A 23,646-nucleotide genomic window follows, 5' to 3' on the forward strand; every position below is an offset into this window, starting at 1 on the left:
AGTTTTGATAAAAAATATGGACTAGATAAACATAAGACACAAAATTGATTAATTCAGAAATATTTTTTAGATTATATCACTAGAAGTCCCTTTGATGGCATCTGTTGATGCAGTAATTATCTCAGATGCATCTATTAACTGTATTTGTTATTTGTTTGAGAAGGACCATGGAACCAGTGGTTGAAAGCTCATTAACTTACTTTGACGCCATCCAAAGAAAAATTCAATTATATAAGTCAATTTCATTTTTATACTGGATATGATAACTTCATCACAGGGGTAAAGAACGTTTTTTTTTACTTACCCTGAAGATAAGATCTTAGAGAAGGAGTCAAAGCGCAGAACCCTGCCATCTACATCCATTGAAAGAAAGCTTGGAGCGGGAGACTGCAAATATATAAATTATATGTACTTAAAACTGTGAATACTTCTGTCATTTCTGTGCTCTATAAAAAATGAATAAAATGGTTTTTTGATCCCTTATGGACTTTGGATTTATCCAGGCAGTGCACTACACAAGTGGTGAACTACCGTTGTGTGGCTGGACTGAACCTGAATGACATGTGCACTTGTACAGGAAAAACACAGGAGTATGCTCCTACAGGAATCACAAACAATTTTATAAAATGGTCAAATAAGTTGATATCAACATGATACCTGATATGATACCAGATAGCAATAATCTCTTCATTCTACTATACAAAAAGATATGAATAACATTTTGCCTTAAACTGAACATAAAGTCATGTAGGGCAAAGAATGCTACTCGATTGTTTGACTTTACATTGAAGTATCATACATACCCCTCAGTTGAAATTTATTTTAAAATATGCAGTGATTACTTTTTGGTATCAATACTTACATCAGTGTACTGTAGAAAATAATAAGGGTCATCTTCCATAATAAGCAAATCATATTCTTGAGCTATCTAAAATTGAGAAAATAAAAAAAAAAAAACATAGTTCACTCTGAGCAGAAAGAAAAAGTGAGTTTATTTCACAGAAATAATGTTCTATACAATTACAGCCATATCTTGAACTGTTATAATAAATAACTTTCTGGAAAAATATGGTTAAATCAGTACAGCCAACCCAAGTATGCAATTTAAATCAAATAACAAATCTGAACATTAAATTTCATAGCTAAATCAAGTTCACTTCAAAAATTCTTTTAAAATTTCTTTTATATTCTTAGGGTGACATCTTTCTCTTTCTCCCTGCCCCCCCCCCCCCCCCCCCCCATCTCCCAGCATTCAACTTTCGTCTATTTCTTCTGCCATACCTTATATATCTCTCTCTTTCTACTCTCAGTCAGTGAGGCCCCTGTGGGGTTACAGCCATTAGGTATGGTGTAAAGCACCTTGGGGATGTCAGAGTCAGCTTTCTTGGAATCTCCAGGGGTCCACTTTGACAGTTTGTTTCTCAGGGCATCAGGAACCATGCCACAGTGGTCTGTCTGGACATCTAGGAACTTGCAGCCTAGTGGATGTAGCTGGAGAATATGGAAACAAATTAAAGTTTTAAACAAGAAAATTATTTTTCTTCAATCAACAGCTAAATATTGAAATAGTTTACCTCTAATATTTAAAAGTTTTGAAATTTTGACTCAAATATAAATTGATCTATAATTAAATACACTAATAAATGAAAAAATTAATTAATAAAAGTTAAATATATAATTTAATTTTTAACAAAAATAATACTCTTTAAATTGGTATTCTCAAATTAAATGTCTCTTGGCTTTTACAAGCTGGCAGTGTGAGAAAAACACTTTAATAAACTCAAAATATGAAAATTAAGTTGGGACAGATAAAAAAAGAAAAAATGGTTTGCTACTTACTGCTGATAAAGTCCCTGCATATGTTGGTGTATCAATAAGAATATTGTCACCTGGTTTTATCAACATATCAAAAGCCTGCAGAAATAATAAAGAAACTATTAACATAAAACTATTTCTTTTCATTTACTTTGTCTCCTGCAAAATTTTTTGCAGTTCTAAATTATTCCATTAATATACAGCACAATGTTGAAGTAAAAGCCACTGAAACGTAACTCATATAAAATGTTAAAAGAAACACGTAGATATCAGATATCACTCTAATGAAATCTACTGCATTTCTAAAACTGGATGAAACATGGGTCAGTCCCAGGCCTTATAAATGGATTAGGCGTTTACTAACACTACCCACAGATTTTTAAGCACTGATGCCCACATAACCCACAAATTAACGAACACACCATGAAAGTATTTACCACTACCAGAGTGATTCCTAGCACTAACATTAATCTGCTATGTTAGTGGTAAATACTTTGGCAGTGTGCTGGATAATTTGCGGGTTACGTGGTTAATATGGGTGTTAGTGCTAAAAGATCTGCGGGAAGTGTTAGTAAACGCTATAAATCCATATATAAGGCCTGAGTCCATCCTGTAGGCAGAGGTCACCTTGGCCAGACCATCCATACTCCCTGTAGTGACCACCAGGTCCAGTCCACCCTCTGGTCCTGGTCTGGTCAAGGTGGGAGGGTTGTGCAATCTCTGCTGGAGCCCCTTCAGCCACTTCACTAATGGAGTGAACCTGGAGAGGGCATAGACAAGAAATTATGTGGCATTTAGAAACCGGTGACATAGTGACTGTGCATTGATAAGGGAAAATGCTCAATTTGAATGACATGCCACAGTTGTTTGGATTGCAGGTATATATAAGAATGAATGGTGCACCCATAGATGTATACATATAACATACTAACTTATATGGTGACACTATAATGACCAAAAAAAAGTCTTAAATATGTATCTGATTCAGTTTATTTTTCTAAAATAAATACTTCCAACTACAAAGAAATTATTATACATATCTACTTATCTTTATTAATCAACTGTTTTAAAACAATGGAAAATACTATTTAATAAAACTCTACATAACCAGACAAATGAAAAATTTATTAAATTAATTCAAGCTGTTGCAAAAAAAAAAAAAAAAAAAAAAAAAAAAAAAAAAAAAAAAAAAAAAAAACCTCAAAACTATTCAGTCATTTATAATTTACCCTGGTGTGGGTCCATACTGCAAGGCTGCTGTCATCAGGGAGTCACTCAGCTTGAAGGAAGAGCCATCTCTGCATAAAAAATAAGAAAAATCATCATCAATTCTTAGCATAATCTATAATTTAAACACATAGATCTATAAAATATATGATATTTGTATTTTAAAATATTTTTGTACACAGTGGGCATGCACCAAGGATGATCATAAAATACTGGTATGAGGGTGATGACCATTGACAGATAACTCATCAAAGACAGGAAAAACAATAACAGTAAAGGAGAAATGTCAAAAAACAAAAAGCTGAAAGAGAATCACAGAAAGGAACATGCAGTTAATATTTTATGATAAAGGTAATATTTGCACATCAGCCTACATACAGCATGAGAACAGCACTATACATTATTATTATTATTATTATTATTATTATTATTATTATTATTTACTTTTGGCTTAAATGAAATTGACAAAACTTTAATCACTTCAGTGTAATGGTTGCTTCATGAAATGGAAACAGTGTACTGTTGGGGGCGCCAGTTGCCAATGTTATAAGAGTGGGTGGACCGGCATTCTGGATGGCCGCTGAAAATATGAAATGAGATTTTTTTGAAAAAAAATAAGCAATAAATAAATAAATGTTAAAACTATTCAATTTGGATCATTTTTATTTTTTATAAAAAAAATGAGCAATCTTAATTTACAAAGATACTTCACTTTCATAGCATATCAAATATTCCACAGAAAAAAAGAAAAATGGTATCACATGCCAAGTTAAATAAAGTTTACATACATGTAATTAAATGTTGACCACTTTTAAATCACTTCCATAAGAGTAACCGTGTATAGACATCAGGAAAATAATCCAAGGGAATGGATGAACAGTGTATTGGTTGTAACGTACCTTAACATTTTAAGGTGCAATGATTGCAATCAAGAAGAACAAGAATGGGTAGATGCATGTTTGAGTTAGATCTTCATAAAGATATTACAGACATTGCAATTACAATATAAAGGGATCCTGTATGAAATATGTGTGTGTGTGTGCCATTGTGCATGTGATTTAGTGCATATGTGTCAGTGCATAATACAATGAGCTGATGCATTCATAAAAAAACCAATTCAGCCTCCTTGGGATCATCATTCACAAAGCAACATGTCAGAAAGAAAAACTTACTCAACTTCCTCAGTGCAGATGGCTGTCTAGCCAAGCTCACAGCTGTAAGATATCGAGAGTAATTCATTTTCTTCGGGAAATCCATCAAGAATTAACCAGAAGCACCAGTGATGGGTCTTTCACTAAAAATAATGAAACATCTGGTTATCTAAAGTTGTAATCAGACACCGTGTTCCTTAGTCAATCAATGCCCAGTCATGTTAGCTAACAAGGCATATCTACGTGAACTGGGTTAACAAGTTACAGTGGGTAACGAATTTTTATTCTTATTGTAGCTTAGCACGAAAATTCATGTGTTAGCACTCCTATTTGACAATTCTGATATTGACGATTCTGTGCACAGCCAGTACATATCAGAATCGTCAATAGGAGTGCTAACGCATGAATTTTCGTGCTAATTGTAGCTATTCAGTTTCTATATATATATATATATATATATATATATATATATATATATATATATATATATATATATATATATATATATATCCATATATCCATTGATTCCTATTAATAAACACCTAGTGCCTGAACGAATTGCCCCAGTTTTCGACCCTTCATGCCTTCATGTCACAGACAATTACAATTTGTTTGTAATTGTCTGTGACCCTTCATGCCTTCATGTCACAGACAATTACAAACAAATGAAAGGTAGCAAATATAACGGTAAAGTATAATTTGTCCTGCTGGGGACCGGCTGCAGACCGCTTGATCGTGGCAGCTGTGCACGGTCAGTTATTTCACTGCAACACAAACAGAGATAAGAAATCCGCTAAGCTCTAACACAGCCCGTTCAGCAGTCTAAATCGTTCTAACCACAGCTACAACCTGAAGGTTACCCCACACAAAACTTCAAAGCATAATCATGCACACATTTTTGGATTACCCGCTTATTCATCGTGGTGTTATCTTGTTGTTTTCAACAGCTGGAACAATTTAGAGTCTCCACGACCCGGAGAGTTCCATATAAAACTGGCTGGAGCTGGGAGACCTGCCACGCGAGGACAACAGATTATATGCTATCACCAGACAGGGACAGGTATGTGAGAAATTGCGTTATAAATAAATAAATAAATAAATAAATAAATAAATAAATATCCTTTTCTCTCCTTCCATAAATCTATTTTTAAAAGAGACGTTGCGACTTTACATTTAAATTTCATATTTAATTATTATTTTTTATTTCCAGTAGTTTTCTACATTTGCACTGTTCATTTATTTTTCTACTAAAATATGATGTGGTAAATATTAGAATATTAAGGAAATTTTCAAGAAACAAACGATCAGTTGTTGTTACTATCAAAACATGCTTAATTAATATCCCTTAATTATTGCCTTAGGCTACATTTTAAGAACGACTTTAAATGAAGGGATGATAAACTTGATAAAGTGGTTTGATTAATTACAAAATACCTGTATTAGGCATTGCACATTAATTAACAAAGTTTGAATATGATATGCATGCTTAACCCTTGTTACGAGTCTTATTAGGTTTTGGTTGAATGGTAGTTCATAATAATATTTTGTAATGCATACTGCTGCATTACGGCATCCAGTGAAACAAAACAAAAAAACATTAGATAATTAAGTCAACTTATGAAACTAGTTGAAATTCAAACTGATCAAACAGCATGCCATTTGGGTCATTTAGTTCCAGATTCAACTATATCTAAGAGTGTTAAACTCTCTGGCCTGATATGACAGGTGTCTTGTGGCCCGATGTGGCAAGTCTGTAAAAGCAAGCCAGCAGCTTCTGTTTTCCAGTCACCGGCTTGTAAACGCTTGTCGATTTCACAAGTTGACCGATTAAAGCAGTACATATCGGATGTGAAGGACATTTAAAAGCAAGTATGAAAGCTATTATTTTCGTTTGGTCACAAGACTAAAATACGCCAATTCAAGCATGACTCAATGAATCGATTTATTGACATTTTCATTTCAAATCTGTAAGGTTCGAAAATGACTTTGTTTGCTAATCATTGCAATCGTTCGTGGACCGTCCTTTAAGGCTTTGCAAATTTTAGGTTGTTTGCAGCTCTTCGCGGGTCATCTTTAGGAATGATGAGGAATGATTTAGAATTTTTCAACATGTCTTAAATCACATTAACATGCCATAGACTTTCCTACAAAGTTGTTTTTTTTTTTTTTTTTTTTTTTTTTGGGGGGGGGGGGGGATTCAGCCATTGCCCAATGTTGACTATTTATGCATTTTACTAACGGTCCTACGAAAATACGAAAACCGCAAAAACCGCGAAAACCAGAAGTTGCTCGGCGAAAACCTCACTATAACTTACCAATTCTCGATGTTCTTGACAAGTTGCTGTAATATTTGGATAACTTGGACCATATTACATACATCATGACCTTTGATAACGATGTTGTAATGAATTGAGTATGTAACAGCTGAGTTTTCTAGATCGGCAACTATAGTGCGTGGGAGCCATGTTTGGTTTACAATTGGCATATATAAACAGCAGTGTCCCCTCAGGCCAGTATTGCCATATCAGGCCAGTATTGCCCTCTCAGGTTAGTAATGCTTTTCCAGGCAAGTAATACTCTCTCAAGTACTATATGAAGTGGATAACACAGATTACCTGCATTCTTAGTAATACAAAGTTTATTAATAAATAGGAATTAATAAATATGCACAAAGTAGAACTTTTTTTTTCATTCCAACCAGAAGTGAAACTACACATCAATGCTTGTAAAAAGTGCCCATTTTAATACACCATACATGTAGAGTCCATATTGTATGAGCTGTGAACCTGCATAGAATTTACACTCCTACTTTTCCAAATATAAAATGAGTAGCATTGTTTAATAAAGTGACCAGCATAGAGCAATTTATAAAGCATTATGAAAATGTAGGCTCTAATTAACATAATTGATAATATTCAATATATAATAATGGCGAATACAATTAAATTATTTTTATTAAAACATTTTTTCCTCTGAACTTGATCAATGGCCACTGATTTTGTTATTTAATCACATTTTATCTTACTCAGGAAGTTGATCAATAGTAAATAATAGTGTGTGCTTGTATATTTCATTGGCCATATATTTAAAGCATGGAATATACCAAACTTGGGCCAGTTTTGGGCCTTGCTTTGTCTTGGGCTTGCATTCTGCTTGGTATAATAAAAGGAATATGAAATAAAAAGTGTTAGCTTTCTTGTAAAGAATATTATTACCTCTGCCAAGGAGGCTATGTTTTTACCCCTGTTTGTTTGTTTGTTTGTTTGTCATCATCATAACTAAAAAGTTATGGATAAATTTCGATGGCATTTTCAGGGTAGGTCAGAAATGGGTTAACTTAGAAGTGATAAGTTTTTGGTGGTGATCTGGATCAATAATCAATCAATAATAAAAAACTAAATCATTATAGAATGAAAATTTAGGAGTGAAATGGCATTGGATGGACACTCTGCTGCCTTAGTGGAGGTCTGCGGTCTCTTAGTGCTTTTCTAGTTGCCATTATTAATAAACTTGTGTACACTTTGTACTTTAAAAGTATTATAAGTTCTCAACCAATGCATTTCTCAATGGTGTATAATATATTGGGAAAGGAAGGGTAACATTTTTGAAACAGATCATTAGTCCACTATTCTGAATGTGGCCTATATTTGTAAAATTGTCAGCTCTCTACCGTATTAATTCTCCTCTAAAACTTTATTCCTTTAAATATCTGGCCAAATAAGAATTATGCTTTGGCAATAGCATATAGCTCCCATATGATTTGAACTACTTTTGAAAGGGGACATTATTCTAGGTCAAAAACAAATGTTGCTTTAGTTCTAAATCCTTTAGCCATCATAAATGGGTTTAAACCCTGATAAAACTATAATCAATACTTAGACAAATTATGAATCTACATATTTAAGGTCATAGATTGTGTTGCGCTTTACAGAGCACCCATACGTATTCATATGTAACATGTTCTAAGGCCAAAATAAAAAAACTTCAGACAAATGCACTGAACGATTTGGATGTGTTTATTCTCAGAACTCGCTAGTCCAAAATGCAGACCGCATACACAGCACAAATTGCGTTTTCTTAAAAGAATTTTTGTATCTTTCTGATTACCATTGGGATTTACTACCTACTGAATTCATGTCATTGTTTATATGTTATGATTGGATCAGTCCAATAAGTATTGTGGTTAGGAGGGTTAAGTTGACAATGGCTAACTGTTATCCGCAGGTGTAAAAGAAATGACTGAATTGCATATATTAGATTTGGTGTGGTAAAATGGTTCAAATTTTGTGAAGACCTGGGATTTCTTTCACACAAACAAGTTATAAAGCTAACAAACAGAAAAGTATTTTTTGAGACACACGTTATAAATACTTATTTCATCGAGTTAAAGATGCACCTAAAAATGCATATTCATCATATATTCTAATATCATAAAACAGCCAGAAGGCCAAGCACACAGTTGGGTAGAATTCTTAAAGGAAAAAACATACAGTCTGTGTATTCTGGAAATTCAACACCTATGGGATCTTTAATTAACTGATGGTCATTATGATTGCATACTTTTCACAAACAAATGCACCCTTGGATTCTAATTAAAATCAATTAATTAGATTCTGCTAACTTTAAGTGCTCTCTGACCTTTTTCTTTAATGAATTAACACAATCTATATACATCCATTTGAAAGAAACAGAAAATTGAAAAATTGAAAAATTAATTAAGTGATATACAACATAATCCCCATCAATTTTTATTTATCTACTTCCCAGCGGGCACTCAACGTTGATTCAACATTGAGGATAGGTTGAGATGATATTGATCCATCAATATTGATAGATCAACAAGATCTCAACATTGAATCAACCTTTTCTTGTCAACCAATTGTCAATGTTGATAGATCAACAGGGTCTCAACATTGATTTAACCTTTCTTTGTCAATCAATTTTCAATGTTGATAGATCAACAGGATTTCAACATTGAATCAACCTTTTCTTGTCAGCCAATTGTCAATGTTGATAGATCAACAGGGTCTCAACATTGATTTTACCTTTCTTTGTCAATCAGTTTTCAATGTTGATAGATCAACAGGATTTCAACATTGAATCAACCTGTGTTTGTAAACCCTTTGTCAATGTTGACATATCAACTGGATCTCAACATTGGGCCAACCTTAACTTTATAACCTTAATCATAACCTTGATAATAGTTTTAAATGATTACCTCACTAGAGAGGTATGCATAGGGGTAATTACCCCTCATAAAACGCTTGTTTTACCCCTTTTTCATTAAAATTAATTTTGTGAAAAAAGCGGTTGTCAGTTTTTTTTTAACTTTCCACAGGTTATCTTTAAGAAAAAGAAAAAAAAACGTAGGGTCACCAGCCTTACTTTATGGCAAATTGACAAAATTTTACTCAAGTTTGAAGAAAAAGCTTGAAAAAGCCAAAAATGCCTGTTTTTCTGGAAATTTAAGTTAGCTGTGAGAAAAAAATTAGACCGGTGACCCTTTGTTTTTGTATTCTTAAAATTATCTTAACTACCTGATGTGACGTTATAATTATTTTAGTAAAGCTAATTTGTTATTTAATTTTTATGAGTAATTACCGTATGTGCCTGCATACTTGTATAATGTAAATGAAGTGCGGGACTGTTATTAAGTGCGAGACTCCGGATAACATGAACTGATGCAACACGTGAGTGTGGACAGTGTGTAACACTTTTACAGTACAAAAACTGTACTTTATTAACAGTACTTTGTGGGGCCACACTATCAGGAGGATCGTTCAACAGATAAGGACATGGAAAACGGTGACATTGCGTCTTCAAAACTCCACACTATCAGGAGGATCGTTCAACAGATAAGGACATGGAAAACGGTGACATTGCGTCTTCAAAACTACACACTATCAGGAGGAACGTTTAACAGAAAAGGACTCGTAAAACTGTGACATTGCGTCTTCAAAACTTAACTGTCTACGAATCTGTTAGAATTTAACTGTATTTGACAAATGTTAAAGTTTATGCAACATGATAGTATTACATGTAGTTAGTTTTATGTAGTGTATGTTCATTGTTTGTAATATATTATATTCATAGTTAAGTTAGTTGTTGTTTGTGTTTTTTTATGTTAGGGCTGTTTTGGTCCGTAACACTGAGCATCAAACTGGAAAGTTTAAAAAGAATCTGACGACCCATAGGTGGATACAGGAGCCGGTCCCGGGGTCTGGACACCCCCCCCCCTTTTCTTCCGAAATTACCTTTTTTTGTAGGTAATTTTCCTAATTTCCCCCCCTTTTCAGATCTGAGTCTTTTTATTTCAAGAAATGCTTGATATCTTGGAGAACACCTTCAGCCATCAGGCAAATTTCAATAAAATATCCTGATAGCCTAATTGATATATCAACGTTAATTCAATTTTCAAATTCAACTTTATTTCAACATTGATTCAACATTGAGGTGTCAATGTTGATTCAACATTGATACCTCAAGGTTGTTTCAACCTTGATGGTTCAAGGTTGATTCAACTTTCATACTCAATGTCATATCAACATAGTTTCAATGTTGACTGTCAACATTGATTGAACATTGATACCTCAAGGTTGATTCAACCTTGATGGTTCAACGTTGATTCAACTTTCATAGTCAACGTCATATCAACATAGTTTCAACGTTGACCATCAATGTTGATTCAACATTGATACCTCAAGGTTGATTCAACCTTGATGGTTCAACGTTGAGTCAACTTTCATAGTCAACGTCATATCAACATAGTTTCAACGTTGACCATCAACGTTGATTCAACATTGATACCTCAAGGTTGATTCAACCTTGATGGTTCAACGTTGAGTCAACTTTCATAGTCAACGTCATATCAACATAGTTTCAACGTTGACCGTCAACGTTGATTCAACATTGAGACCTCAAGGTTGATTCAACCTTGATGGTTCAACGTTGAGTCAACTTTCATAGTCAACGTCATATCAACATAGTTTCAACGTTGACCATCAACGTTGATTCAACATTGATACCTCAAAGTTGATTCAACTTTGATGGTTCAATGTTTAGTCAACTTTCATAGTCAACGTCATATCAACATAGTTTCAACGTTGACCATCAACGTTGATTCAACATTGATACCTCAAGGTTGATTCAACCTTGATGGTTCAACGTTGAGTCAACTTTCATAGTCAACGTCATATCAACATAGTTTCAACGTTGACCATCAACGTTGATTCAACATTGATACCTCAAGGTTGATTCAACCTTGATGGTTCAACGTTGAGTCAACTTTCATAGTCAACGTCATATCAACATAGTTTCAACGTTGACCATCAACGTTGATTCAACATTGATTCAATGTTGATTTGCCCGCTGGGTTTAAGTAATACTGTTTATTGTAACTGCTCTCTGCCTTTTTTTAACGAATATTAAATATATACATCCATTTGAAAGAAACAAAATCGAAAAATGAAGTGATATACAACATAATAACCATCGATTTTTATTTATCTCCTCTAGGAGATTTTCATGCATTTTGATGCAATAATACATAATCCTTAACAGCATTACCACCAACAATTTTATGGATAACTAATAAATGGGTTTCATGCCCATATTGAAAATGCAAAAAAAAAAAAAAAAGTGAATGAAATTCCACCCTAAACTGCATAACTTTCAGACAAAAAATAATAAATAAATAAATAAATAAATAAATAAATAATGAGGTACAAGATAGAAAATATCAATGCTGATGCAATAATACATTTTGCTCGACAGCAGAGTCAGCAACAAATATCACATGGCTTCAGGCCCATTAATTCAAATTCTCAGCTCTGTTTGAAAATGACAAAATGTGTAAAAAATTCACCAAGAAATTGCAAAAATTCATGGAAAATAAGTAGCAGTGAACTTAAATTTGTTGACACTGACAGCTAGATAGACTTAATATTAGTGACAGCTAAGACTGCCGCTGTAACTAGTTAAGTCTTGATCATTTCTTGATCATTATTGATTTAGCACTTACCTGAGGGCACAGAGCCACAGAAGCATACCATTAATGACAACCAGATCCTAATGAGTTTAATGTCAAATGAACCTACAAGTTCTTTGATAAAACTGTTATTAATATAAAATATACTACAATCCATGCATTAAAAATAAAAAGCACGCAAGTCCACGGGTCAGTATTAACAATACACCGTAGTTGTCTCAGAATAAGACTTTAGTCCCTTTTCTTAAAAAATAAATTGCCAGTGCACAAATTGACTAAATATGTATTGATAACTGTTTTGGTAAAATGGAATTTGGTATGTAGAGAGCCTTTATTTTAACATGATTTGAACAAACAAAAACAACTTTTTTATGATGAAAAACATTTAATGATTCAATATTTCTTTTATAAAGTTTAATGCAAATACAAAGTTCTTACAACTTCATGTACAGTTAGAAGGAATTTTTCTCATGCACAAATAACACATTTACAAATAAAGCATTAATTAACTTAAAGTTGGTACAATGTTGTAAATGTTACTTGATAAATGTTTGTTAGTTTCTTATATGTATGTATTAAGTAAGCAGAAAATATTGTGCTGTTATCCACATTCATATGCCTGAGAGAGCATTACTGGCATGAGAGGGCAATACTGGCCTGATATGGCAATACTGGCCTGAGGGGACACTGCTGTTTATATATGCCAATTGTAAACCAAACATGGCTCCCACGCACTATAGTTGCCGATCTAGAAAACTCAGCTGTTACATACTCAATTCATTACAACATCGTTATCAAAGGTCATGATGTATGTAATATGGTCCAAGTTATCCAAATATTACAGCAACTTGTCAAGAACATCGAGAATTAGTAAGTTATAGTGAGGTTTTCGCCGAGCATGCCAATTGTAAACCAAACATGGCTCCCACGCACTATAGTTGCCGATCTAGAAAACTCAGCTGTTACATACTCAATTCATTACAACATCGTTATCAAAGGTCATGATGTATGTAATATGGTCCAAGTTATCCAAATATTACAGCAACTTGTCAAGAACATCGAGAATTAGTAAGTTATAGTGAGGTTTTCGCCTAGCAACTTCTGGTTTTCGCGGTTTTCGCGGTTTTCGTATTTTCGTAGGACCCTTTTACTAATATTTATAAGCATGAAGTTTCATGGGTTAAGAAGTTCCTTTTTATTTGTTTCAGGTGAAGAAGCATGGGCGACATTAAGCAGTTCCTGTACGCGTGGTGTGGTAAACAAAAAGTGACGCCAAACTATGACATACGACCTGCAGGATCCAAACAAAGACAGCGTTTCATGTGTGAGGTAAGGTTACATTGGATTGTGTAGAAAATGTGGGCTGCTACATTGGGTAGCTGTGTAGAAATTATAAGAAACAAGCTCAAGGGAGAGGCCAGTGTTCCTGTATTCTACAAGATATCTGTTACAAAACAGTTTTAAATAGCATTTTCCTCAGTGTATTTACATAGGGAATATCCATAAATTTGTCAATTATTTCCCATGTGTGGCCAATGGGATATGTTTTTCTGATGCACTAGGGGAATGCTATTTCCAGGTCAGAATAGATGGCCATAGTTATGTTGGCTGTGGAAATTCCACCAACAAAAAGGATGCCCAGGCCAACGCTGCTAGAGATTTTGTCCAGTATTTGGTTCGGAGTGGATTGGTCAACCAAAGTGAAGTGCCATCAGCAACAGTATGTATTTGTTGAATACCAAGAAGGGTGCTGCCCTCTCTTTGTTATCTGTTAATCTTTAAATTAAAACATACCAAGATATCAATTATGATTGGTATAATGAAAAACAATCATACATATGAACCATACATGTAAATTAAGAACTAAGAACATTATTTAGATGCTCAGTATTTCAATCTTTTTTTGCATATATTGTGCTTTTCAGTTATTTTAATGAAATATTGTCCTTGATGCTACACCTTGAAAAATCAAAGGAATATTCAATGCATAGATGCCATTCTAGAATCTTACTACAATAAATGGCATTTTTCTAAACTGATAAGAGCAAAATTTCAGAATAAAACAGCAGTTACAATATATATGGCATTGCAAACCTTTTTATTTCAGGCAGATCTCGGAGGAGCAGGTGGGATGCCCCCTGGTGGAGGGGATGGAAATGGCGGAGAACCAGGAGGACTAAGTTTGTTGCCATCCGGTGTGGCTCCCCCTCCACACATAGGATTAGGTATCAGTATGACTTGATAGATTGGAACTGATTTTGTTGTTGTGACTATGGAGTCCTTATATGTTTCACAGATTTGACCACATCGTAATATTGAGACAGATCTGACAGTTTTTCCAACAGACTTTTTAAATTTATTTTTATTCTCATTTCAACCACTCTTCTTTTTTTTTATGTAATTCAATATCGATGCTGTAGATATAGGCACTGCGCTATAACTATTACTGTATATAACCATTGTTTTTTGATGTATGTAATTTTTATATTACATGTTTGGTCTTAGCCATATATTCCATATAAATAGATAAATGAATAAATAAGTAATTAAATTTGTAAACTCAAAGACATTTTATTTTATTAATCTTTGGGGGGTTAGCGGAGGGGAAAAAGTGAATTTATTTTATTAAAATCTCTAAATTTGCTGTTGCTTTATATCTATCAATTTTGTTTATGCTGACTATGTGCAGGCTTGACCCAGGAGACGTATGGTGCTGCCCCTAGTGGCATGGGGGAGAATCAGGTGGCACAGTACCAGAGAGGACCACCGACATCTTACATGGACAGGCTGGCTGAGAAGAGAAGGGTGGAAGAAGTAAGAGAAAATATATTTTAACTTTCTTTGTGTGTGTGCATGCAGGCGTGTGTGTGTGAGTGTTAGTTTCTTAGGTCCCCTGGGGCCTGTAAACTGGTAGTTGTATAATTTTATAAGGGCCATACTATTGAAGGATTTTTTTCACATTTTGAAGTTGAAAATCGTGTCATATTTGTTGTTTACAACTTCACTCTGCACAGATTAGACTGTTTGTACTTACAGAAACTTTTTGATGCATTTTTTATAATTGGTTAATAAAGAGTGTGTTTTATCAAACACATTGTGATGAGAATTAGAAAATATCGCCCAATGTTTGAACACACCCAAACTGCCAACTGCACCCATTTTTACAAATTTGGTTAAATTTTCACTGTATTCTTCCCAGTCTGAAGATGTCGACCTGAATGCTGATATCCATGGTAACTGGACATTAGAGAATGCCAAGAGTCGTCTGCACCAGTATCTGCAGATGAACAAAATTCAGACAGACTACAAGTATAGCATGGTTGGTCCAGACCACAACAGGTAGGTGGGGGGTCCTGGATGAAGTGCTGACAAGGTGCAGTTTATTCATTTGTTGATCTCTTTTTGTAAGCTTACAGGGCAAAAAGAATTTATTAAAAATTCTGTATTTATCATTGAAAAATTTTGTGAACAAAAAAAAATCTGCCCAAAGCAGTAGAGGTATCATTGTAATAATGAATGGGATGTATTGATTGAAATTTGAAAGGAGAATGTTAGTCCTGATAAGTTTCAGTTTTTCAATGAGAAAAAATGGAAAGCATGTATTAAAGGGATAATAACTCTTCGTATGATATCTATATTTTACAATTAAAACCTTGTGAATAACTCATAGAAATATAATATATTCTGTTTTACCACAAAAACAGCAGTTATAGCTTTTATTCTGATATCTGAACTTGTCTTTAGACCACGTGACCTCCATTGATGTCTATACTCTGTTAAAATCTCTTAAGAGATTTTAACAAAAAACCAAACTTTTTAGAAAAAAACCAGGGACTAACTTTGAATGTAAAAATGGATTCATTAACCATTGGTAAGTATGGGAAAATTGTTGTTTACTCCAGGAAAATTCATTTTTTGGCCGAAACGAAGAGTTATTATTGCTTTAATTGATCCTCTTTATAGATCTCATTATATGTGACTTTTTAGTGCATCTTATTACAAAAAAAAATAATAATAAAAAGAGAGTAAGAAAGAAATTTGTCCACCTTCTTATGAAGTGTCTTATAGTGATGCTGAAGCCACCATTCATACAACAGGAAAGAATGACATATGCCGCATTCTCTTCTCCTGTTGGAGTATTTTTTCAACTTTGATAAACTGGAGGGAATATTCAAAGCAACTGGATATGTGGAATGGCTATTTGTGTCTGTAGTTTAGAAACTATTGCAGCTGTTTTGGAATTCATAAGTTGAGGTGTATGTATATATAATGCATATTAATTGTTATAACATCACCACTGAGTATAGACACTGCATCATCTCACCCTCCTGCTAAGAAATAATGTGTGAAGCATAATTTTCATATTAAAGATGTTCAAATGAAGATTTAAGAATGGCCTTGTGCATATCTTTGTTTGTATTTTCCCCTGAAGAAAAAGTTTATCCTGAAACAACCAACCAGTTACTTGTATTCCCTTCTTGAAAGGGGAAAATAACACCAAACCAGATCTAAGCTACTGACAGTCTTACCTGTAATGTAAGGCGAGGCTGTCAATAGCAAACTATTGTTTAATAGTGGGACAGAAATTGGTTTTAAAAACACTATATTGAATATATAATGGAGAAATATACCTGCAGAGAGCAATACCATAGCTGAACATGTGGTGTCACATGTAATGTTATGGATATGATCATTTTATAACTGCAGCTATAGTTTGGTGTTATTTTCTCAGGTATCACAATGTGGCTTTGGTGTCACTATAAGGGTCCCTGTTACCCTACAGTGCCCATTAATAACGCACACTCAGTTAAAATTGACTTTGGCTCAAGATTTGACTGTAATGACATTAGCTGATACAGGTGAGTTGTGACCCAGTAAAGAATTGATGGAAGTAAATATTTGCTTTTTGGAATGTCGTTTGACTGAATTCAAAATGTCATGTATATTGATTTAGAATTTCATGTCACTTTATGTCACTTTATGTTGGCAACAGGCATTATCAAGATGAATAGATGTATGATGTTTAAGAGTTACTGTAAACATGAGTTTCTCAAAAGATGGCCTCACATAAAAATTAAAAAGCTATCCCTGTTGATAGAAAGTTGAAGTCCTTGATTGGAAAAAAATATTTTTTTAATTTGGTATTTATTTATTTATTTATTTATTTATTTATTTATTTATTTATTTATTTATTTATTTTTGTTAATATTTGAAATATTTGTTCTTTTTTAGGAGTTTCATTGCTGAAATGACCTTCTTCTGCAAACAGCTTAGAAGAAGTAAGAAACCAAATTTTGAAATATGTATTGTAATATCTAAACATCTTAGTATCAAAATCTCATCTTTGTTTTTGCACATATGCAAGTTCATTAAACATATCTTTCACTCTGCTGTACCAATAAATATGAACCAGTATGTTTTCATTCTTCAAGAAAATTCTTAATCAAAATTTACAACAAAGTACAACCAACTAGTCACATGTGAACTGCTGGTGCAAAGAAGTGATGGGTGGTAGGATGCACTGCGGTACTGTTGATTTAAAACATATATGAACTTGGTGTTTTCAGATCTGTATGGCAGAGAACATGGCTCCAACAAGCAGGTGGCCTCCAAGTCCTGTGCCCTGTCTCTAGTAAGACAGATGTACCATCTGAAGGTGATAGAACCCTACACAGGACAGACCAAGAAGAAGGAGGGGGACCAGGTATGTGAATGAACATTTTCAATATTATGCCTGATTTCAAGATTTTCAGTCTTCATTTTGATCATTTTTTTCATACGGTCTTATGGTCATATGTTTTTGCTTTTTTTTTACATATGAAAATTTCCAGCTATGTTTTCAGGATTTTCAGTTTTTACAACTTTTACCTACACGTGCATGATATGCAAAGTCAAATGTCGAAAAGGCTTCAACTAGATAGTCATTTGTATCTCCTCCAGTTTATCCATTGTTAATTATGACAAACTTGAATAAGATTTTAAAGATTGACTTGAACTGATTGACCATGTAATCAAAATGGTCATCTGAATAACTGATGGTTAAGGGCTCATTCCTATTGAAACTATTGTTTTATAAAGATCAATTCAACTCCACAGAAACTCTTGCTGAATACAATCAGATTTGCAGATTAATTGCCTCCTATTTCCAACATACTCTGTTTTCTGTACCCATGTATATCTGTTGGTTTGATTGCATTTAACAAGAGTCTCCTCAGGGCTGGATCAACCTACATAGAATGATAGTTTCATTTGGAATCAGCCCTAAGATTACAGTTTCATTTGCCCTAAGATTTCTAATATCTGGTGTGAGGAAATTTTTTTTAACCTGTTAAGCATATATTAGGATTTTTGAAGGTATAGAACTTTAATTTGTAACTCAAAGCAGTTTGCAACCATTTTGAAACATGTCATTATTATTTTTCAATTAATTCTGCAAATGCATACATATGTATGCTATTATTTAAAGATTCCACCCTACAATGTGGCAATTTCCCCAGAGGTTGAACAACAGCTGACATCCTTGTTAGAGGCATTGCAGATCCAGGTTGTTTCTGAGGTGAGATCATATCTCTCTCTCTCTCTCTCTCTCTCACACACACACACACACACACACAGACACTAAAAAATGTACTTTTAGTTTTCCAAATTTTTTTCCCTTATAATAAAAGTTTAGTATTAAGGATATTGTCACATGCATTGTTTTGGGTAATAGATAAATCTTCAGTGTTCAATGACAAAATTTATTAACATTTAGACATATGTCATCTTACAGGTGACATCATCATTGCAATTTTGGGATAAAAACTGATAAATTGGTTTGGTGATAAAATCTTGTTCAGGGATGAAGTTCTGCCCCATACCAATTCTTATCACACCTCAAATAGAAAGGTGTTCAATTGATGGTTAATGTTTTGAGTTGCCTAAGCTTGTACTTTGCAATTAGAAATATAAAGCACACTTTTTTATATTTTTGCATTTTTTATTGTTTTAAATCAGTACAAAGATAGATGCATTATTAAATAATATGATGCAGGAAAAACCTTCATTTTTGGTGTCTGGATGATAATAAAGGGTTACAATGCCCTTAAGTAACCTCTGTAGGACTGTATTTTAGCCCCAGGATCCCACCCAGCCTGTCAGCCTGATAGTGAACCAGAAACTAGAGGAATTTGAAGACTCCAGGAAGAGTATGGAGGGCATAGTGTCCTGGTCTCCCCCTCAGCAGAACTGGAACCCATGGACAGCATGTAATATAGATGAGGGTCCTCTGGCCTTTGTGAGTGTTTTCTTCTTATGAGACAAATAAGTAGATTTATTTCACAAGCATTTAGTTGTTTTTTCCAAGGCTTTTAAGATTGTCTAGAATACCAGAGTATGCTTTGTGAACTGTAGGTAAAAACAATCATAAAATATACACAGTCTATGAGTAAAGCATTCATTTTTACAGGCCACAATGGAGCAAATAGGATCTGATTTACTGAGTGGTATGGAGCAGCAGAGGAAAATGGACCAAGGTCTCCAGGAGGTTTGTCTGTCTGTTTGTACTTTCCTTAACCCATGTGTGATGGAACTTGTATTCATGGGTAACATGCATTTATGACGGATACAGGATCCAGCCATTTGTTCTCCATGTAAAAGCTCATAACTAAGCATGTGATCCACCTTTATAGTAATCCAAGTCAGGATTTTGAACGCATTTTGAGTGCTTGAATGGCTACTTGTTGAATTTTCTGTGGACAGTTAAAGCTTTTAAAAGAAAAGCTGACAGATAGATGGCCTAAATCAATATTGCAAGAAATAATCATATTCATCATCCCTTAGAGTCGGTTTTCAGCCATTTCTTGACAGTTTAAAAATAGCACAAATCTCAAATATCCAGAAATTGAGTTATTGAATGAATGGTGTATTTGAAAAACCTGTGTTTTAGCATAGGTTTTGATCTTTTTCTTTTACCTAAATTGTAACAGAGTCATGGGGAGCAACAAAAATGTAATAATAAATGTTATTTACTCGGTAAAATTACTTAAACACAAGATTTTTGGGGGAAAATCTTGGCTTGGAAGACTTCAGTTATAAATCACATAACTTTTACATAATGATACAACATAAATGTACTGAAATTCAATGAACAGCAACCCACTTTACACAATGCACATTACTACTCTGAATAAATGATAGTGATTTTATAAATGATCTAATCTTCTTTTGTCTAGATGATGAGAGAGAGAGGAGAACTGCCTGTCCATTCATACAAGGAGGAAATATTAAGAACAATTCATCGTAGTCCTGTGACTTTAATAAGAGGAGCAACTGGATGTGGTAAAACCACCCAGGTAAGAGATAATGATGTTGTAGATAGAGAGGGGTTGAAGGTGTCAACAGACACTTAATTTAACCATTTCGCCTGTTTAAATAGTCTAGATTAATGACTGCAGCACTTTAGGTATTTTTAAATTGTTAACCCAAGACAGGTGTAACTTTAATACATTGATTAGAAATAACTGATTGAATAAAGCAAATATTAAATGCACCAATTTATCATCAATTCAGGTGAATTTTTATTTTCTTTTGACTGATTTAAAAATCATGCATAGCAGATACCTTATTAAACAGAATTTGATATTTTGTTCATTTTGTCCCATAATGAAATTTCCTTTGCTAATATGTTAATTTTTGGGTTTCATTTTCGTCCTCAGGTTCCTCAGTTCATCATTGATGAGTTTATAGAGGCAGGTAGAGGATCTCAGTGCAATGTTGTGATTACGCAGGTGAGTTTATAGAGGCAGGTAGAGGATCTCAGTGCAATGTTGTGATCACACAGGTGAGTTTATAGAGGCAGGTAGAGGATCTCAGTGCAATGTTGTGATCGCACAGGTGAGTTTATAGAGGCAGGTAGAGGATTTCAGTGCAATGTTGTGATTACACAGGTGAGTTTATAGAGGCAGGTAGAGGATCTCAGTGCAATGTTGTGATCACACAGGTGTTTATAGAGGCAGGTAGAGGATCTCAGTGCAATGTTGTGATTACACAGGTGAGTTTATAGAGGCAGGTAGAGGATCTCAGTGCAATGTTGTGATTACACAGGTGAGTTTATAGAGGCAGGTAGAGGATCTCAATGCAATGTTGTGGTCACACAGGTGAGTTTATAGAGGCAGGTAGAGGATCTCAGTGCAATGTTGTGGTCACACAGGTGAGTTTATAGAGGCAGGTAGAGGATCTCAGTGCAATGTTGTGGTCACACAGGTGAGTTTATAGAGGCAGGTAGAGGATCTCAGTGCAATGTTGTGATTACACAAGTGAGATCTGCTTTGAAAGTCCATATGCACCATGTTCATTACACTGTATGTTTGTACTGGAAGATGACAATAAATGTGAATGAATGCTTGTAAAAATTTCAAACAAAACCAAGGATTACATACACTGTAACAGTGTGGATAGTCAAGATGAAAAAATTGCCAAAATATAGCATTTTGGACTTATCATAGACACAGACATGAGCTTTTTCCGCGTAAATGCAGAATTCCGCATTTTTTTATTCAATTCTGATGGTTACTGAGATTCGTCTTGTCTGAGATTCGATAAAATTTTTTTTAATTTTTTTTAAACCTAGGATCATGTCTGTAGCCTGTTCAGAATCAGTTGATCTGTGCCCTGTCCCATAGACTAGTCAGTCTGCGGATCAACTGGTTCTGAACAGGCCCTAAGACTACAGTCTCAATCACTGTTCCCATGTGGGCCAGTTAGTCTGTAGATCAACTGGTTCTGAACAGGCCCTAAGACTACAGTCTCAATCACTGTTCCCAAGGACCTGCAAAGATCTTACGATCAGTTGCTAAATGTGAAGTACCATGGAAAGTTAGTGATTCAAAAGTACAAAGTAAGACACAGATTCTGTAGTTTCTCCTCTGCCAACTAATTCTTAGGAATGTTAACATTAAATTGCAGTAAAAACAAAAACAAATAATATTATTTGGAAATATTCCTTTATAAATAAAGAAAAGGTATGCTACAAAATCTGCTGCAGTTATACATGCAAAAAATTACTTTATTTTGTCCTGTAATTAATATTACAGCAAAGTAAAGAATAAGCTTTTCACAGAAATTTACTAAGATGGCATCAAACAGAGACAGACCCCTAAAATAATTTTCTTATCATAACAAGTACATGTATTTGAATAAAAGCTTATGAAAAAAATGCATGCAATAAAGTAGAAACCAACATTGAGTTAAATTATAAATTGTCTCCTCCAGTGACCTATAACAAAATTAATTAACAATTTCATTATCAATTTTGATACACATTTAAACATTCTCTTTAATCAGAATTTTTGTACAACACAAGTGTCTCAGTAAACGCGTAGACTCACCAACTTAAGTTTTGCTTAAACTTCATAGCTCACATTTTCTGCAAGACCAAAGATGCTATCTGGGTTGGTGCAAGCTGCATTGGTAACATTTTACAAAAATAAATTCTCAAAAGATAAGTAATTAAAGAATATTAACCAGATCATATATAAAAGGTGAAGTATTGGTGTCGCATATTTAAGATTGCGATCAGACAAGTTCATAATGCATTTCCATTATGCCTGTATCTTTTCCATTATTATTATTTTTTAACAATGTATAAAGTTTTCAGTGTTTGTATAATGATATATAACAATTTAAGTGCTGATGCAGCACACAATTTGCTTTCACATAGAGCTGACTTCTGCTTTAAGCATATCTTTGTCATACAGATGTTCCATAATTCTTACTAGTTGGTGCTGTCTTTTACACGCCATGCTCTTAAAGAAGATGGCAGACTTTCTCTTCCATGAACTTTGATATGTTGGCATGTCAAGTCTGACATAATTTCCCAGCCTGCAAGTGAAAGATCACCAGATTTGTGGTATTGAAGCAACTTTTCCAATGCTTTAATGGAAAGGGATTTGTCTTTTTCAAAGATGCTTTTCCATGCAGTCATTCCCCTGTCTTCACTTGAACTGAATTCTGATGGACTTTTATGAGAAGTGTATATATAAAATCTTTGAGAAGTCAAGTGCTGCATAAAGATGTCAGTTATAGTAAGCATCATCTCCATATCCCATAAAGAAGCACTCAGACTTAGTCCATGTACTTTTGCATGCTGTGAAACCACATCTAGGAATATTGATTCTGAGATGTCCTTAATAATGTGAGGTTGACAAAACTGCTTCAGAACACGTTGTGATGTGAACTTGTCTTTGGCTAAGATATTCATGCACCTTAAATGCTCTGTGTCAGTAGTGTTCTTGTTTGTGAAAAAATACTGTAACAGAATGTCAGCATTCCTTTCTACAGCTTTGTCACAGCTTCCATGGACCTCTGTATGCTGTGATAGCACATTCAGAAACGATGCCCTCTCCACTGCTGACAGGCTTCTGAATTTGTGAGGTTTGTTAAGTTGTTTGAGCACTTCTTTAGATGTGTTTTCATCCTTGGCCAAAA

At 34.1% G+C, this 23,646-nt stretch overlaps 2 protein-coding genes across 3 annotated transcripts in view; one reads left to right on the forward strand and one right to left on the reverse strand.

Moving 5' to 3' along the window:
- The window catches only part of LOC106173073 (kynurenine/alpha-aminoadipate aminotransferase, mitochondrial), a 64,125-nt gene extending 58,936 nt beyond the window's left edge, over positions 1-5,189 (reverse strand). The window contains exons 1-9 of one of the 2 annotated variants that reach the window (XM_087008523.1): positions 5,101-5,189; positions 4,215-4,336; positions 3,523-3,622; positions 3,045-3,113; positions 2,443-2,575; positions 1,840-1,914; positions 1,282-1,491; positions 863-928; positions 305-387 (exon numbers count right to left, since the gene is read on the reverse strand). In XM_087008523.1, the coding sequence (XP_086864649.1) occupies positions 305-387; positions 863-928; positions 1,282-1,491; positions 1,840-1,914; positions 2,443-2,575; positions 3,045-3,113; positions 3,523-3,622; positions 4,215-4,299 (821 nt within the window). In that variant the 5' untranslated portion in view covers positions 4,300-4,336; positions 5,101-5,189. Of the gene's footprint in view, positions 1-304; positions 388-862; positions 929-1,281; positions 1,492-1,839; positions 1,915-2,442; positions 2,576-3,044; positions 3,114-3,522; positions 3,623-4,214; positions 4,337-5,087 lie in introns of both variants that reach the window. The other variant, XM_087008524.1, reaches the window with a different exon arrangement.
- Positions 5,190-5,909: 720 nt separating this feature from the next.
- The window catches only part of LOC106161281 (ATP-dependent RNA helicase A protein), a 75,792-nt gene continuing 58,055 nt past the window's right edge, over positions 5,910-23,646 (forward strand). Inside the window, exons 1-13 of the mRNA XM_087007679.1 lie at positions 5,910-6,062; positions 13,389-13,509; positions 13,760-13,900; positions 14,288-14,405; positions 14,870-14,994; positions 15,380-15,519; positions 17,413-17,459; positions 17,748-17,884; positions 18,647-18,736; positions 19,295-19,456; positions 19,628-19,705; positions 20,394-20,513; positions 20,877-20,948. Coding sequence (XP_086863805.1) covers positions 13,399-13,509; positions 13,760-13,900; positions 14,288-14,405; positions 14,870-14,994; positions 15,380-15,519; positions 17,413-17,459; positions 17,748-17,884; positions 18,647-18,736; positions 19,295-19,456; positions 19,628-19,705; positions 20,394-20,513; positions 20,877-20,948 — 1,341 coding nt within the window. The 5' untranslated portion in view covers positions 5,910-6,062; positions 13,389-13,398. The remainder of the gene's footprint in view (positions 6,063-13,388; positions 13,510-13,759; positions 13,901-14,287; positions 14,406-14,869; positions 14,995-15,379; positions 15,520-17,412; positions 17,460-17,747; positions 17,885-18,646; positions 18,737-19,294; positions 19,457-19,627; positions 19,706-20,393; positions 20,514-20,876; positions 20,949-23,646) is intronic.

This window comes from Lingula anatina, chromosome 3, assembly GCF_051362555.1.
Source record: "Lingula anatina isolate TDL-2025a chromosome 3, LinAna3.0, whole genome shotgun sequence".
NCBI lineage: Eukaryota > Metazoa > Brachiopoda > Lingulata > Lingulida > Lingulidae > Lingula > Lingula anatina.